This window comes from Bufo gargarizans, chromosome 10 (genome assembly GCF_014858855.1).
Source record: "Bufo gargarizans isolate SCDJY-AF-19 chromosome 10, ASM1485885v1, whole genome shotgun sequence".
In the NCBI taxonomy this organism is placed as follows: domain Eukaryota; kingdom Metazoa; phylum Chordata; class Amphibia; order Anura; family Bufonidae; genus Bufo; species Bufo gargarizans.
Window position 1 is genome coordinate 17585084 of NC_058089.1, and position 17312 is coordinate 17602395.

The following is a 17312-nucleotide window of genomic DNA, read 5'->3' on the forward strand; positions in this document are numbered from 1 at the left end:
AAAAAACAAACACGATTTGATACATATGCAAATTAACCTGAGATGAGTCCTGTCCCTGACTCATCTCAGGGACAGGACTCGTTTTATTTTACACAATAAAAGCACACAGCGCTATGGGAACTGGGTATTGCGGACGTGCTAGTGGCCATCTAGCAAAAATTATGTTTTATTATGTGCAAATAAGCCTCTAGGAGCAACGGGGGTGTTACAATTACACCTAGAGGCTCTGTTCTCTCTGCAACTGCTGAGCCCTCTGCACTTTGATTGATAGAGCCAGGCCAGGCCTAGTTCTGTCAATCAAAGTGCAGAGGGCACAGCAGTTGCAGAGAGAGCAGAGCCTCTAGGTGTAATGGTAACGCCCCCGTTTCTCCTAGAGGCTATTTGCGTATATATTAAAACATAGAACCAACACAGATGCCTGCTGACCTTTAGGCAGTGATGTTTTTTTGCTTCAAGATTGCCGGTCTGCTCCTGGTTTACCCTCGTGCACATCGGACCCAGTTACAATAGTAATTTTTGAAATGCCTATTAAAGCAACACAGGCTGAAAGAAGATGAGAGATCGGTCGCCATATCATGTTGTAACGCTCTCTTGGCCAATTTTCAGCACCAAATGAAGCGTCTGTTCAACTCTGAACTTCCTGATTATAACATGCCGGGCAGATGATGATTGACAGCCATTTGCCAATTAAGATGCTGTTCTAATTAATTGACAAGGTTGCAGAGGGAGGCAGAGTCGTTCCTGGTAACATTATAGTGATTGATTGGAGAAGCGGTTTACTCTGCAGGATGTGCCCCCAGAGTAAAGTAGAGACCCCCCCCCCCCCCCCCCTAATAAGAGAGTGTGGCTATGTTCTGATTGCTGATGAAGCAGATTTTACCTCTACAATGTATAGCTCCCGTGGGCTGCTGTCGTAATCGTCCAGTTTTCATGGCTGCAGGACACAGAATGACGTTAATGTCACATTTCTGTATAGTAAGAGCCCTGGTGAGCAAGCTCAAAACCCCTTAGGGTGAAAGTGGCATCATAAGATGACCTACTGTTTAAACCAAGTCTTCCTGGTAATCATATTTGTCATATTACTAAGACATCACGTGAATTCTGGCCTTGTTCCTTCATGTGTCTAGAATCCGAGTTTTTGCTTTATTACATAAGCATATTTGTTTGTAGAGCTGAACGCGTGGCTTAGCATGTGAAGAAGACGGAAACTGTGCAGAAGGAATCCTTCTCAGAAGACATTTCTGCAGATTGTAGGTTGATGGGGGCTGAAGACCCCCCATAGATCTTAGCAGAGATTAGGCGTCTACTGTGGGGGTGAGGACAAAAACAAATGTACCTGGGCTAGATCATCCTGCATCCTTCCAAAGCATTTATGTCTCTAGTTTGCCACATCCATGTCATGTATTCTACAATATGCAGTATATACAGTATTTTTCGGACTATAAGACGCACCTAGGATTTAGAGGAGAAATGTAGGCAAAAATAATATTTTTCATTAGACGCCTACGCTACATCAGCCTTAAGTTTATATTACTCACACAGATAGTCGTTCATAGTAATGCCTGTTAGCGGTGATCTGACGGTGTAATACTGACACGGATTCCCCGATGAATGCTACGTTGAAAAATTATCGTTTGTCAGTGGCAGATTGTGCTGAGTAATCAAGATCTGCTGCCTGCAGGTGATTCAGTATGGGGGCGAGCCATGGCATATGTAATTGATCCTCCCTATACTGAGGAGGAGATTGTTGCATGTAATAGCAGCTCTCTCCTCAACTAACCAGCAGGCGATTGCCGGGACGGAACTCTTCCCTGCCGACAATCGACTTGAAGACCTGTGCATCTAATAGCCTTAGATCAGACTCCACAACATCTCTCAGCCTCAGATAACACACTTACCCAGCCTCCATCAGACTTATAATAAATAAACTTACCTTGCTTGCTATGGATGGCCTGCAGCACCAGGACTCACCTCTCTCTGGTCGTTTCCGGCCCGTGCTGCACTGTGACCTGAGACTGACTGCACAGCATCAGATCATAGCTGCTGATTCTGTGTAATTGAATCACTAATTAAAAGGAGAATGTTTAAAATAATAGCAGTGTGGAGTTTAATTAGTGAGGTCATTCATTCTTTGAAAAACAGGTGGCAATTATTCCCCATATTTAAGGAAGGAAGGCAGCAAATGTTGTACATGCTGGTTACAGTGCATTTCTCTCTGAAATTCTGAGAAAAATGGGTCGTTCCAGACATTGTTCAGAAGAACAGCGTACCTTGATTAAAAAGTTTATTGGAGAGGGGAAAACATAAAGAAGTGCAGAAAATGATAGGCTGCTCAGCTAAAATAATCGCAAATGCTTTAAAATGGCAACCAAAACCTGAAAGACATGGAAGAAAGGGAAAAACTACCATTCGAATGTATAGAAGAATAACCAAAATGGCAGGAAGATAAAAGAAGGTGTAAAGTTCCCTGTGAGACTGTTACAATTAGAAGACGCCTCTGTGAAGCCGAGCTATCTGCAAGAAGCCCCCGCACATGTGCTGAAGAGGTTACAATTTGCCAAAGTGCACATTGACGGCCTAAAGAGACATTCTGTGGACTGATGAAAGTAAGATTGTTCTTTTTGGGTCTAGTGGCCGGAGACAGTTTGTCAGACGACCCCCAAACAGTGAATTCAGCCCCAGTGCACTGTGAAGACAGGGAAGCATGGTGGGCAGGAATCATGATATGGGGACTGCAGGAACGGCCGCATAACGGCCATGTGCATGAGTCCTTTTACTCTCACCTGGTCTCTAGTAAGGCCAATTTATAAATAATAAAATAAGCCTCAAACAGTACGTTGCTCAGTGGCGTCGCAGGTCCCAGTGGTGAAGTGGGTACAGTTCACACAAGTGAAAGCGTTTCTTTTGGTTGGACCGTGCTGCCTCAGAGGTCACAGGAAATCCACAATCGAAGCCAGCAAAACAATCACGGACATGGGGAAGCAAACAGGCCAGTCAAAGCCTCTCCTCCTCTCCTTTCCAGGCTTCTATGGAACACCAAAATTTGCATCCAATAGTGAAGTACCGTCATTCAAATTGGAGTAAAAATGGTTTTATTATACTCACAATATACAAGTGTATACAAGCAATATACAATGGATCAATCACCCGACCCGGGTTTCGCTCAGTCGAGCTTCGTCAGGGGTATTCATCCCACCCACTCCAGGGCGGTCTTTTAACGCTAGTAAGGCCAAGTTGACGCTTCCGTTTTTTGGTCACTTATTTAGATCAGTTATGAGTCAAAACCAGTAGTGAAGCCGCCGCAGAGATCACGTGTAATGGAAAGATTGCCTCCTGTTCTGTGTTTTTGACCCACATCTGGTATTGCCTCACAGTAACTGATGGAAATCACTGACCAGAGGCCTAAGGCCTCATGCACACGACAGTTGTTTTTCTCAGCCTCCGTCCTCTTTTTTGGCAGATAGGATGCGGACCTATTCAATTCAATGGGTCAGCAAAAAAATGCTGATATTTCATCCGTTTGTGTTCCGCGTCCGTTGTCAGTGTTTCCCTTCAGCAAAAAAAAATTGTGCATATCCTACTTTTTTCACATTTGCGGACAAGGATAGGCATTTATTAAAAGGGATCTGTGGAAAAAAACTGATCCTCCTGCATCCGTTTTTTTTGGCGGACGCACAATTTGTTGTGTGCATGAGGCCTAACCTGTACACAGCAAAGTCCTCTTCAGCTGATAGATTGCATGACTTCTCTCTCTGCTCCTTAGGGCTCACGCGGGTGCAATGTGTGGTGTGAACGCATAGCATCCGCACTGAATCCTGACCCATTAATTTAAATGGGTCTGTGTACATGAGCGTTTTTTGTCACGCATCAGTTCTGCGTTGCGTGAAAAACGCAGCATGTTCTATAATCTGTGTTATTCACTCAGCCCTGGCCCCATAGAAGTGAATGGGGCTTCAGTGAAAAATGCATTGTATCCGGAAGCGAGTGCAGATGCGATGCGTTTTTCACTGATGGTTGCTATGAGATGTTGTTTGTAAACCTTCAGTTTGCACTTGCGCGGAAAAAAACAAAACTGAACGCAATTGCAGAGAAAACTGACCAAAATGGTGAGAGTTTCCCTGAACGCACCCGGATCTAATCCATCACGCTCGTGTGAAAGAGGCCTTAGTGTCAGCCTGTGTAGAGACCCCAAATGGTAACATCATAAATTTTAGGAGGTATAACAGGGGAACAGCACCATGCAGAGCACGGGCCTCAGTTTGTAGTATCCTGAGCTGCTGGTTTACTTGCACTGACGTTACCTTTCACAGTCTCTCTAGCACAAAGGTTGTAGTTGCGCCCTGGGCCCTGGTGGCTCCGCTACTACATGGTTGGAGGTAGGGGTGCACCGAAATTCCGGCGGCCGAAAATATCGGCCGAAAATGGGCCTAATCCATTTCGGCCGATATTGGTACATATCGGCAGAAAATAGCAGGGAGGGACTGGGAGGAGGAGCTGGGGGCCGGTGCGTTCACTGTGCTCCGGCCCCCAGCTCCAGTAGTTATAAAATGTGTACAATTAATACGGATTCTATTCATGAGGCCCCCTCTGCAGTAGAACATTCAATATAGCCACATCCTACTTACAGGGCTGTTATCTTAATGCTGGCCGGCCGGGCAGACGAGCAGCAGTGTCACGACTGACGTCATGTGCCCGGCCTACTTTCTGAATGAAGGAGGCGGCGCAGGCATGTGACGTCAGTCGTGACGCTGCCGCTCGTCTGCCCGGCCGGCCAGCATTAAGATAACAGCCCTGTGAGTAGGATGTGCCTGCATTTATAGCATACAAAGTGTAAGCCCTCTGTCTGATCGGTTGTATTGCGCTAGCATCATCTACGTACAGAGCTTGTATCCTCGCTGCATTTTGATGTCTAGTCCCATTAAATCATTTACATTTCAAGGGTCGTGAACTAATTCTAGAGGGGGCCCCCGTTACAGAGTCATTTACTAATAGAGATAATCACATGCCGCTCCGTTGAGTGATTTTTCAATAAAAGCAATAACAGAGGTAATTTAACACTTGCTTGTGTTTTCCTATACATCATCATTACTATACCGTAAATCAGCAGAATATTAATCCAGCATGTGAGCTCTCTATAAGACATGATACATTCGTTTTGCAGTGGGCAGTCTCTGTACATCATTGGGGGTTATGTTATTTAAAGGGAACCTGTCATCTGGATTTTGGGTATAGAGCTGAGGACATGGGTTGCTAGATGGCCGCTAGCACATCCGCAATATCCAGTCCCTATAGCTCTGTGTGCTTTTATTGTGTAAAAAAAACTGATTTGATACATATGCAAATTAACCTGAGATGAGTCAGAGCTTGAAAATATGACTTCTCTGGTCACACAAGTAAGATATGACTCTTATGTTAATTTGCATATGTCTCAAATCAGGTTTTTTTACACAATAAAAGCACACAGAGCTATGGGGACTGGGTATTGAGGATGTGCTAGCGGCCATCTAGCAACCCATGTCCTCAGCTCTATACACAAAATCCTGGTGACAGGTTCCCTTTAACATTCGATGCAGACTCCCCCTTAATCCACAGCATGTTACCCGATACCGAGGGTTTTATTATTATTTTTTTTGCATCCATTACCTGCTGAGAAGCATGCATTTGAAGTGCTAAAAAGTTGACAGCAGGAGGCCGACCTAGCGTGGGGTCCAGCCCTGGACTGTGGGGTTCTGGAGGTGTTCAACAGTAGTTAAGAGGACATGCAGATTTCACCTATAATGGAAAGGATGAGACCTGCACACCCTTGAGTTTGATTAACCTTTAGGCCTCTTTCACATGAGAGAGTTATCCGTCCGGATGCAATGCATGTTATCCACATCCGGACTGAATCCTGACCCATTTATTTCTATAGGTCTGTCCACATGGAGCGGCTTTTTTCAGGCATCATCTTTGCGTTTTAGGAAAAATTGCAGCGTGTTCTATATTGTGCGTTTTTTCCCCCAGCCCTGCCTCCATAGAAGTCAAAGGGGCTTGCATGAAAAGCAGATGGTTGCTAGTAGATGCAGATTGTTGTTCCTCAGTTTTTCTTCACGTGTGTGAAAAACGCGTGCAATCTGGATGGGAAAAAAAAAAAATGTAAAAAAAACACTGAGCGCAGTTGCGGAAAAAAAAACCGGACTCAACTTTCGTGAAAAACGAAAAAGCTTTTTTTTCTGAACAGATCCCGACACATTCCGTATCGCCTGTGTGAAAGAGGCCTTAGGGCTCATGCACAGTGCCGTACCATATAGACTTCTGCTCAGGGCTCTGGTGTGTGCAGAAGCATTTAGGGCAAGTAGGAAATAAAAAATACTCCGATTTATCTAGTATTGTAATAAATAGCTCCCTGCTTAAAGGTGTATACCCTATCTCATGAAATGATGGCATGCCTTTAAGACGTTCCATCACTTTGTTAAGGGTGGGTGTCTGCTCTGGAGCCCGGAGAATGAAGGGACTTTAGTGCCTGTGTAGTGCTACAGCACTTTGGTGTTTTTCCTGCACTGTGGCACCCGCCACCCCCCGTGTTTGTGTGGGTTTCCTCCAGGTTCTCCATTTCCTCCCACACTACAAGGACATACTGATAGGTAAACTTAGATTGTGAGGGACAGGGACTGATGTGAGTGATGTACAGCGCTATATCAGTATATAATAAATAATCACTTTACAAGATGGGGATAATCGTTTAAAGGGCTATTGTATTTTGTATTCTGGTTACCTTATCAGTAGATAATATTTTATACGTGTGTGGACTAATGCAGTAGAATGGTGTAGCCTGTGGATCTGTCTTCTGTAGTACAACCATGGGCCACTAAATTGTGGGCCTCACGTATTGTATGACCCAGGTTAAATGGCAGAGGATGTTCACTGGGGTCACATCACCATGTTTAGTCCTGTTTGGTAAGCCCCTGAATGCTTCCTGTGTATTGATCAGGCACGTAACCCCATTACTAATGGAATAAAAAGGGATGACATTACATATGGGGACGTCTCATGAGTGACATCTCTTTTTGCTCCAATCCGCCCATGGAGGCGCTACACGGGACCCATCCCTAGGCTGGAGCTTTCACCTGTGCAGAGACAGAAAGAAATGACCAGAATTTATAACTTTTCTATGATTCCTTATTGTCGAAATGAATGAAATAAGAAGTGGAATTTCTCTCTGCAGAGGCTGTGGAGCCATAGGAAACTGTTCACATATGCATTCACTGTCCTGAAGTGCCGATTCCCTGATTAGTTTTCAATATGTGATAGATCTGAGCTATATACAGTAATGTCTGTTGTCCCTCTCTATAGGAACCTTTTACTATGTGCATAGCCTACTTCAACTTTTTTTTTTGTCTTGTTTCCAATTTATGATGTTTTTTGTTATATATTTGTCATTAGGTGAATTGTGCAGTATTCTGCTTATTTTCCTCTTGCTTACCGTGTACTGTACATATCTGAATACCACACGTGTAATATATAAATCTGTCTCGCTGCAGGTAAACAATGAGAATGTGGTGAAAGTCGGACATCGGCAAGTGGTTAACATGATCAGACATGGGGGCAACCACCTCGTCCTCAAGGTGGTAACGGTGACCAGGAGTCTGGACCCAGATGATACCGCCAGGAAGAAAGGTACACCAACGTGACATTTATTCCCCCCCCCCTACATCTGTCTGAAATGCAGAATTTCTTTAGGAATGTTACAAGATTAATTGTTCTTGATTTGCACATTTTTTACCAGCAAATAGATTGGATTTATGCATCCGCCAAGTGAGAAACGCGTGGTTCAAAAACATTTTATTCTCCACAGTTATAGACTAAAAGTCTGTCCGGTCACCATTACCTGGTGACATCATGAACGTCGTCTACGTACCCGAGCTATCACATAGAATTTGTAGGCTGCGTTTCACGTTGCGCCGACGACAGGTGCTTTTTAATTAAACCAGGATTTTTTTTTTTCTGTTAGCCACATTATTGTTTTATTTTTCAAGTTTAGTTCCCAAAGCTATTTTCTGTAAAATTCACTATGGCAACTAGCAGAAACATGCGGCTTGTGTTTTGTGCCAGGGAGGATAATGCCGCTGATTTGGGAAGAGACAGAGAGAGCTGAGGAAGCCAATATGCACAAAATACACCTGGGAAATAATTTTTTTTTCATGACCGTGCCATTATTACACCATTTGCACCCACTGCAAACCCAGGTGGACAATGTCACAGAGAGCTCGGCCATTAGCACTCAGCGTGTTCAGCGTCTGCACATGCTATGTGCCGTGTTGTCCTCCCCTCCATGCGTCTCTGACTAGTAGAGCGTGCTGCAGACGGAACAGGCTGTACAGAACCGCGATATGCACTTTGGTGTTTTTCATGCTCTTTGCATTTCGTGCTTGAGGGTTTGATTTTGCATGGGCTTAGCAGATCCCTGTAATTATCACACTTTTCTCGGTACTACGAAATTGTGACATCCCCTTAACGAATCCTCTTATTAAAGCAGTGACAACTAATATGCATGGGGATCATGTTAACGCCATTTGAAAATGTGCAGTCATGTGTGCCTCCAAGGGCTAAACCTAGCAACAATATCAGTCAAAACTAGAGTCTTCCTTATTGCCCAGGTAAGATTCTCTATCTCATAGATGACTTTGTATTCTGTAGGGGGGGGGAAGGCTTGCAACTGCCTGACTTCCTGTCTGGATGTCCACCATATTGAGTGCAACTAGCTGTGCTGCTTCCTAAGGCTACAGAGACTTGTTTTAGGTCTGTTTTATAACGTGAATTCAATGATTTGAGAATAAATAGGCTTAACAGGCTTAGTGATAAAAATATTTACTAAATGTGATTAAATATAAGGTAAAACAGACAAATCACATGCAGAATAAATAATAAATCAACAATCACATGGCCTGCCCTATACAATATGGGGGGGGGGGGGGGGGCGACGACTCCGGCCGACACATTGCAACACATGGCCGACACCCCATGGTCATACAAGACATAGGGATACTGTTTTGATCAACATCCTGCCTGGATGAAGTTCCTCAATGGAGTGCCAATTAACTGTCTGTGTGCAGTCAAGTTTATACCCTTTAGGACCCTCCTCCCAAAGATGTCCAGTGTGCAGTACGCATGTCTCAGATAATCATTCAGGAATTTGGCTCTCTCGGCACAATTGGGGTTGGGGGGTTTGTGTATATTATCTAACTATCATTACACAGAACATAGAAGGTAATATAAAAGAGGACAGAACGAATCGGTACTTAAAAATACCCTTACAACACAAGGTCCCTCTAGTGAAGCCTGGGAACAAGGGGGCACCATTATCAAAAACTGTACAATTGTGCTAAACTGCATTCTGTGCAGTTTTTTACAGTTGTTCAGCATCTTATTGGAAAGGGCGGGAAGAATTTGGCCCAACACATTTACAATAATTTATGCAATTAATTATAATTAAATTAGCTAGGATCTGGCATAGAGGATTTCAGTTTGTGGCGCATGGACAGCACAAGATACGGCAAGTTTATTAAGAGGTATGCATCTTACTGTGGAGGACATTTTACTAAGGCCATATGCACACGACGGTCTGAAAACTGCAAATCCGCAAAATACAGAAGCAGTCCGTCTGCTGACCGTATATATATATTTTTTTATATATTCTGACGTATTCTGCAGAACAGACATAGTGATGAGTGTATGCTTCCCGCCTTCTTTTGTCCGTTCCTCAAAAAGAATATGTCCATGGACCCAATGAGGTCAATGGGTCCGCAGAAAATGCGGATGCCACACAGACAGTATCCATATTTTGCCGATCTGCAATTTGCAGATCGCAAAATAAATACAGTTGTGTGCATGAGGCCTAAGACTGAGTTATATAAAATGCCAGTCATCATTAAATGTGCCCCATTGTATAAGAATCCAGCCAACCTAAGAGTAGCTGATGGAGAAACAGGGCGAAAATAGAGTATTGCGCATGATACGGACAAGTTGTAGCCCTGACCTTTATGGGATTGCCCAAGATTTTTATATCGTTAGCATACCCTCAGGATAGATCAGCAGGGGTCTGACACCCTACACCTCTGAAGATCAGCTCCACCGCTGAAAGTCAGCATCGCAACTACACAGCACTTACTAAATGTATTTTTATTATTTATATTGCTTCCTTTGCTGGCTTGATCCATTCTTCCATCACATTATACACTTCTCAAAAAATGAGCCCCTACATAAGAAAATCTCTCAAAAAATAAAAAACTATAGCTCTCAGAACATGGACGCATTAAAACATAATTTCTTTTGTTTCAAAAATGCTATTATTGTGTAAAACTTAACTAATATGTAAACTTTTTCTTATTTATTTATTTATTTATCGCCACATCCGTAACGATCTGCTCTATAAAAATGTCACTTGACCGAACCCCTCATGTGAACGCTGTAAAAATAAATAAATAAAAACTGGGCTAAAACAACCGATTTTTTGGTCACCTTGCCCCATAAAGTGTTATAATGAATGATCAAAAAATCATATGTACCCAAAAATAGTACCAATAAAACTGGCACCTTATCCCCTAGTTTCCAAAATGGGGTCACTTACTTTCTACTGTAAGGGTGCATCAGGGGGGCTTCAAATGGGACATGGCATCTGGAAACCATGTGGCGCTCCTTTTCTTCTGCGCCCTGCCGTGTGCCCATACAGCAGTTTATGAGCACATGTGGGGTGTTTCTGTAAACCGCAGAATCTGGGTAATAAATATTTAGTTTTGTTTGGCTGTTAACCATCGATGTGTTAAAGAAGAAATTGGATTCAAATGGAAAATCTGCCAAAAAAGTGAAATTTAAAAATGTTATCTCCAACTCTTGTGGAACGCCTAAAGGGTTAATAAAGTTTGTAAAATCGGTTTTAAGTAACTTGAGGGGTGTAGTTTCTACAATGGCGTCATTTATGGGGGTATCTACTATGTAGGCCCCACAAAGTGACCTCAGACCTGAACCGGTCCTTAAAGGGAACCTGTCACCCAAAAATCGCCTATTAAGCTGTTTACAGTACCTTATAGTGCTGTATACTCGTTTCTTGATGCATTTTTTGTTCGTTTTCCCGCATGTCTGCTCATTCAGAAAACGATGTTATATTCAGCTGCTGCCCCGTGCTTCAAGTCAGGCTTGAAGTCACGGGGGCAGCGGCCTCGGCGTCTTACATGGCCCTCTCCCCGCCCCCTGCCTCTGTTACTGACAGCCGAACTCCGAATCCGGGACCGCGCTCAACGGCCGCATGCGCAGTAAAGGGCGGCAGGAGCGCGGTCCCAGATGCCGGGCGCGGGCGCGTTTGATACAGGATGTCGGGCGCATGCGCAGTGCGGCGAAAGTAAGACGGCGCGTAGTACGCGCGGCAGCCGGGACCGCGCTCCTGCCGCCCTTTACTGCGCATGCGGCCGTTGAGCGCGGTCCCGGATTCGGAGTTCGGCTGTCAGTAACAGAGGCAGGGGGCGGGGAGAGGGCCATGTAAGACGCCGAGGCCGCTGCCCCCGTGACTTTAAGCCTGACTTGAAGCACGGGGCAGCAGCTGAATATAACATCGTTTTCTGAATGAGCAGACATGCAGGAAAACGAACAAAAAGTGCATCAAGAAACGAGTATACAGCACTATAAGGTACTGTAAACAGCTTAATAGGCGATTTTTGGGTGACAGGTTCCCTTTAAAAAGTGGGTTTTGGCAATTTTCTTAAAAAATTAGAAAAATTACTTCTAAGCCTTCTAACTTCCTAAAAAAATAAAATGACATTTCCAAAATTATGCCAACATAAAGTAGACGCATGGGGAATGTTAAGTAATAAATATTTTATGAGGTATCACTTTCTGTTTTAAAAGCAGAGAAATTGAAATTTAGAAAATTGCGAATTTTTAAAAAAGTTTGGTAAATGTGGGATTTTTTCATAAATAAAGGTGAAATATATTGACTCAAATCTATGACTATCATAAAAGTACAATGTGTCAAGAGTAAATAATCTCAGAATGACTTGGATAAGTAAAGGCGTTCCAAAGTTATTACCACATAAATTGAGATATGTCAGATTTGCAAAATTAGGCCTGGTCAGGAAGGGGGCAAATGGCCCAGATGGGAAGTGGTTAACTGGGAATGTTTTGCAATACCATGAGCAGCCTATGGACAAGAACAGACCTGTTTTTGGATATAAATAAATAAATAAATTATTTCCTAAGGCTACTTTAACACTTGCGGCAGAGTGATCAGGCAATCTGCATGCAAACGGACAGCATTTGTAGACTGATCCGGATGCGGATTCGTCTTACAAATGCATTGCAAGAACGGATCCGTCTCTCCGGATGTCATCTGGAGAAACAGATCCGTTATATATTTTTTTCACATTTTTACCGGTCTGCACATGCGCAGACCGGAAGGACGGATCCAGCATAGCATTTCAATGTAAATTAATGCAACTGATCCGGAATTTTGGAAGGAGATAATACCGCAGCATGCGGATTGCTCTTCATTCAGGGGGATAAAACTGATCAGCTCTTTTCCGATATTAAGCCCCTGGGACGGAACTTTATGCCGGAAAATAAAAACGCTAGTGTGAAAGTGCCCTTATTTCCTAACTTAGATATTTCTCTTGTTTTGCCTCTGTAATATTTATGTAATTCTCTATGCACCAGGATCATGACCTCCTGCACAGTCGCTAAAACTGGTTCCCAAATTACACCCCAGGAATACTAATTGTGGTCATTATCTGTTCTTTTGCTGTCTTGTGTTTTTACTCAATGCTTTGCTAATATTCCTCATATTGTCCTTCTTTCTAATGCAAAGCCCCACCACCTCCAAAGCGGGCTCCCACCACTGCACTGTCACTGCGGTCTAAATCTATGACCTCTGAGCTGGAAGAACTTGGTAAGGGCACTACTCTATTGGCATGCCACGCACTGGGGTGGGCTTTTAAGCTTGGGTTTGCTATGAGTGCCAGCATTAAATGCCCGGCCTTGGGAATGATGCACGCGTTCTTTAATATATATATCTCTTTGTATGTATTTTGTATGTGTTTTGCATGAATCTCGAGTCTTCGCAATTTGCTAAGCCTTTGCAAAAATGCATTTGCCGACTGCAAAAGTCCACGTTGCAACGATGCCCGTTTTCTTAAGGTTTTTTTAGTGTTTTTTTTTTGTGGTTGTGGTTTCTGTTTCTAATTTTTTTCTTATCTTGAATTCCTGGGCTCTCTCAGCAGTGGATAAAGGTAAGATGTAGGGCATCACAGCTGAAGGGCTGTTACCTGTGCGAGACGGTACTAGATTTCTATCATCTGTGCCTTACCTTGTACAGGATGCAATTGCACTGATGTGTGCACCTAATAAACGATAGGAATGATGGGAAAATATATAAATGGTTGGATATCTGCCTCCATCTTTTTATCTTTTCCTCTCACGGCAAGACTTCCTCACCCTGTCCTGTGCTCAGGTGGCTCGGACGGTGTTGACCAGTATTTTTGGTCGGTATCCGATCCTCTTTTTTTTACGTGTAGAATGCGGACCCATTCATTTCAATGTGTCTGCAAAAAATGCGGACAGAGATGTCCGTTCCACATTTCCGCAAAAACCATAGAACATGTCTTATTCTTGTCCGTTTTGCAGACAAGGATAGGCATTGTTACAATGGATCCGGAAAAGAAAAAACGGATGCAACAGACGTCATTTGGACGTCATCCTGTATTTTTTATGGACCGCAAAATACATACTGTCATGTGAATGCACCCATAGGGCTATTTGACTTCAGCTACTTTCACATCTGCAAAAACGCTTCCGTTACCATAATACAACCGCATGCATCCGTAACGAACGGATCCGGTTGTATTGTATTAGGTCTTCTATAGCCTTGACGGATCCGTCATGAACACCATTGAAAATCAATGGGGGACGGAATCCGTTTTCTATTGTGTCCGAGAAAATTGATCCGTCCCCATTGACTTTTATTGTGTGTCATCCCCGATCCGTCTTGCTCTGCACCACATCACAGACAGAAAAACGCTGCTTGCAGCGTTATTCTGTCCACGATGGGAGCGCTACCAAACGGAATGTATTTTGTTGCAGTTCGTTCAGTTCTATCCCCATTAACAATGAATGGGGACAAAACTGAAGCGTTTTCTTCCGCCATTGAGATCCTATGACGGATCTCAATAGCAAAATTGAAAATGCTAATGTGAAAGTAGCCTTAACATTATAATTTTTTTGCCTGTTCTGGACAGATGAAGAATGAATTGTGATTCTTGTTTCCCTATGATAACACAGAGCTTCAAGGGTATAGAGTTTATTAAGTGTTGTCATAGGGACAGAGGCCGAGAAGCACGGAACCTCTTCACTAGCCGATAGCTTACCACAGGAGTAGATATTAGAATGGTATGCATGCGCACCCACTCCAGTGTAAACTAGCTGTATTCAGGAACTTGTATGCTACGTACATTTGGCCGCCTTTCCTTTGGGGGCCGGGCGGCTAGACCCTCACTTTGCTGTCTACAGCTTTTTTTCTCTTCCATGGAAGTTTAATATCCTTGATTTGTTATTGTACTATAATAAAAGCTCTAGACAGGTGGTCTGCAACCTGCTTTTGTCAGACTACAACTCCCAACATACCCAGACAAACCCTTTAAAAAAATAAAAATGTCTCAGAATTTCTAAGACAGGCCAAGGGTTATTCCAGAATTTTAATATTAATAGCCTATCCGCATTTCAGTGGGAGCAGCGCTACAGTAACCAGCTACATCCACTGCACAATGGACAGAAGAACTGGAACTACTCAGAAACTGCTGATTGGTGGAGTGTGGGGGCATCGGACCTCTGTCAATCATATATTGATGGCCTAGCAGTATTAAAATCTTGGAATGCCCCTTCAAATAACAAAACTTGGTAAACGCCGCCCTGGTTACTATACTGTACATAAACAGCATGGCAAAGGTAATGTAAGGTTATTAATAATCAGTGTACACAGTCATGGAATAGACTATGGTTCAGGCGTATTGTCTATTAAGCAGGTACTTAGCAGCAGTCCTTGTGGGTGTTGTGGTGCCCCTGCGGGATGGGGTTCCTTTGTCCCATCCTTTGTTGCATTTTCACTGGGGGCTAGGAACATGCACAGGGATGTGGCCTCCACAGTTGCTGCATAGTTGGCAAACATGGGAGTGAAAGGTGTACTTGAGTCATGAAAATTAATCAGGGAACCAGGAGCTGCAGTCAACCATGTTTAGGAGGGTGCTGGTGTCAAGTAGGACCTGCAGAGGGGGGTACATTATCTGTCTTCCCACCTGCTATCTTTTTAAAGGCTATGTACACCTTTGTGGGCAATTTTTTTTATCATTGCATTGTACTTATTTTGAGCTAAAAATTATAATTTTTTTTCAGTTGGTCTTTATTAAAAGTATGGAATCCTTTCTGTGAATTTTCTTTCTTTCTTAGTTGGGGAGCTGACTGGCTCCTTATCTCTGCTCTCTGACCTTATAAACACATTATTTTGCTCAGTTCTTACCTTACTGATAACAATGTGGCTTAAAGGGAACCTGTCATAAACTTTATCCTGTCCATACTAATGGCAGTATAAAGTAGAGATAAGGCGAGTTGATTTCAGCGGTCTGTCATTTATAAGTTAAAAGTAAGTGGTTGCCGAGAATCAACATCACAATTATTGCAGACCTGGGCCTGGAAAAGAGTCACGGCCACCTGAGAAGAGTCCTGGTTATTCATGAATTCCTGCTCTCCTGCCCACCTGCTGATGACTGACAGGCTTCTACCTAGTTTTCTCCCTTTCTCTCTATGAGAAAACTGCCAATCATCAGCAGATGGGCGAGAGAGCAGGAGATTATAATAACCAGGACTCTTCTCATATAGATTTGACTCTTGTCAAAGTTATGCAATGGTTATGATGCCGATTCTCGGCAGCCACTTACTTTTAGCTGATGAGTGACACAATCGCTGAAATCAGCATTTCTGTCACTATTTTATCCTGCCCTCAGTGAGGTCAGCATGAATTTGATGACAGGTTCACTTTAAATAAGTCACACAGTTAGAAAAACTGTTAACCCTATGTGACAGAATGGCTCAATATTTTTTTAATAAAGACCAATTGAAAATATGATTTTTAGTCATAAAATGCAATCACAAACAAAAATTGCCCCTGGAGATGTACATAGCGTTTAAGTCAATGCCGGTGAGTACTAAAAACGTATATTACTGAACACAACAGTTCTCAAATACAGAGGGCACAACAAGGGTATGATCAGGTCATGTATTATGTAGTGGATCTGATGAGATTCCGCACCAAATTATTGTGGAAATCCTCATGGAAAGTGCTCATTCACGCGATACTAAAAAATACGGATGACATCCGTGTGCATTCTGTATTTTGCAGAACACAACAGCTGGCCCTTAATAGAACAGTACCATCCATCTCCGTAATGCGGACAATAATAGGACATGTTCTGTTTTGTTGCAGAACGGAAATACGGACATATGGAAACGCAATGCACACTGAGTAACTTTCATTTTTTGGGCGGACACATTGAAGTCAACGGTTCCGCATACCGTCCGCCAAAAAAAAAAAAAAAAACTGAACTTACACGAAAATAATATACGTATGTGTGCATGGGCCCAAACTCTGCGGGTTTGGCACAGATTTCTCTCTTTGCAGTGCATAGGGTTAAGTTTGCAGCACAAACCCACAGCATCTAAATTCAGCACTACTGTAAACGCTGCAGATTTTCCACACGCAAATCCACTGTAGAAAATCCACAGCGTTTAGGCCATGTGTGGTTGGATGCTGAAGCAGTTCATACTGGCATTTTAAGTATTCGGTTGTACCCTTTTTTACATAAGAACAATTTATTTTTTTTTAATTAAGTCTTTTTTATTAACATTTTACACATTTATACAATACAGAAACCCCCATAACCCCATGCCCTCCCCCCAAAGAACCATTCATTTTTAGTATTTAAATCTCCATTAAAAGCCTGTAAAGTGGGTTGTTAAATGCGTAATGTAAATGTGAAATCGCTGTGTCAGATATTGTGAGGGACGCGGTAATTATGGCTCTCAGTGATATGTAAAAAGGCTTTGCATGAGTGTTTTGTATTTGACATGCTTTGGTTTGACAATCGCCATTTCTTTCTACTTGCAAGCATCTGTACGGAAAAAAAGGGGTAAGGGAGACTGCTACTTTTTGTCCTACAAAATAACGTGTCGTGTCCTCTTTCCTTAGGAGCAGACAGCCTTGTTACAGTGTATACCGTCAGCCTGTGATCACTTTCTGGATT

The 17312-nt window shown here is 43.0% G+C and overlaps 1 protein-coding gene across 5 annotated transcripts in view; it reads left to right on the forward strand.

Annotated features, from left to right (window-relative positions):
- SHANK2 (SH3 and multiple ankyrin repeat domains 2) overlaps positions 1–17312 on the forward strand; it is a 531815-nt gene that overhangs the window by 483710 nt on the left and 30793 nt on the right. For 4 of the 5 annotated variants that reach the window (XM_044270322.1, XM_044270325.1, XM_044270323.1 and 1 more), the window contains exon 17: positions 7521–7656. In XM_044270322.1, coding sequence (XP_044126257.1) covers positions 7521–7656 — 136 coding nt within the window. Of the gene's footprint in view, positions 1–7520; positions 7657–12832; positions 12914–13241; positions 13254–17177; positions 17199–17312 lie in introns of all 5 variants that reach the window. The other variant, XM_044270326.1, reaches the window with a different exon arrangement.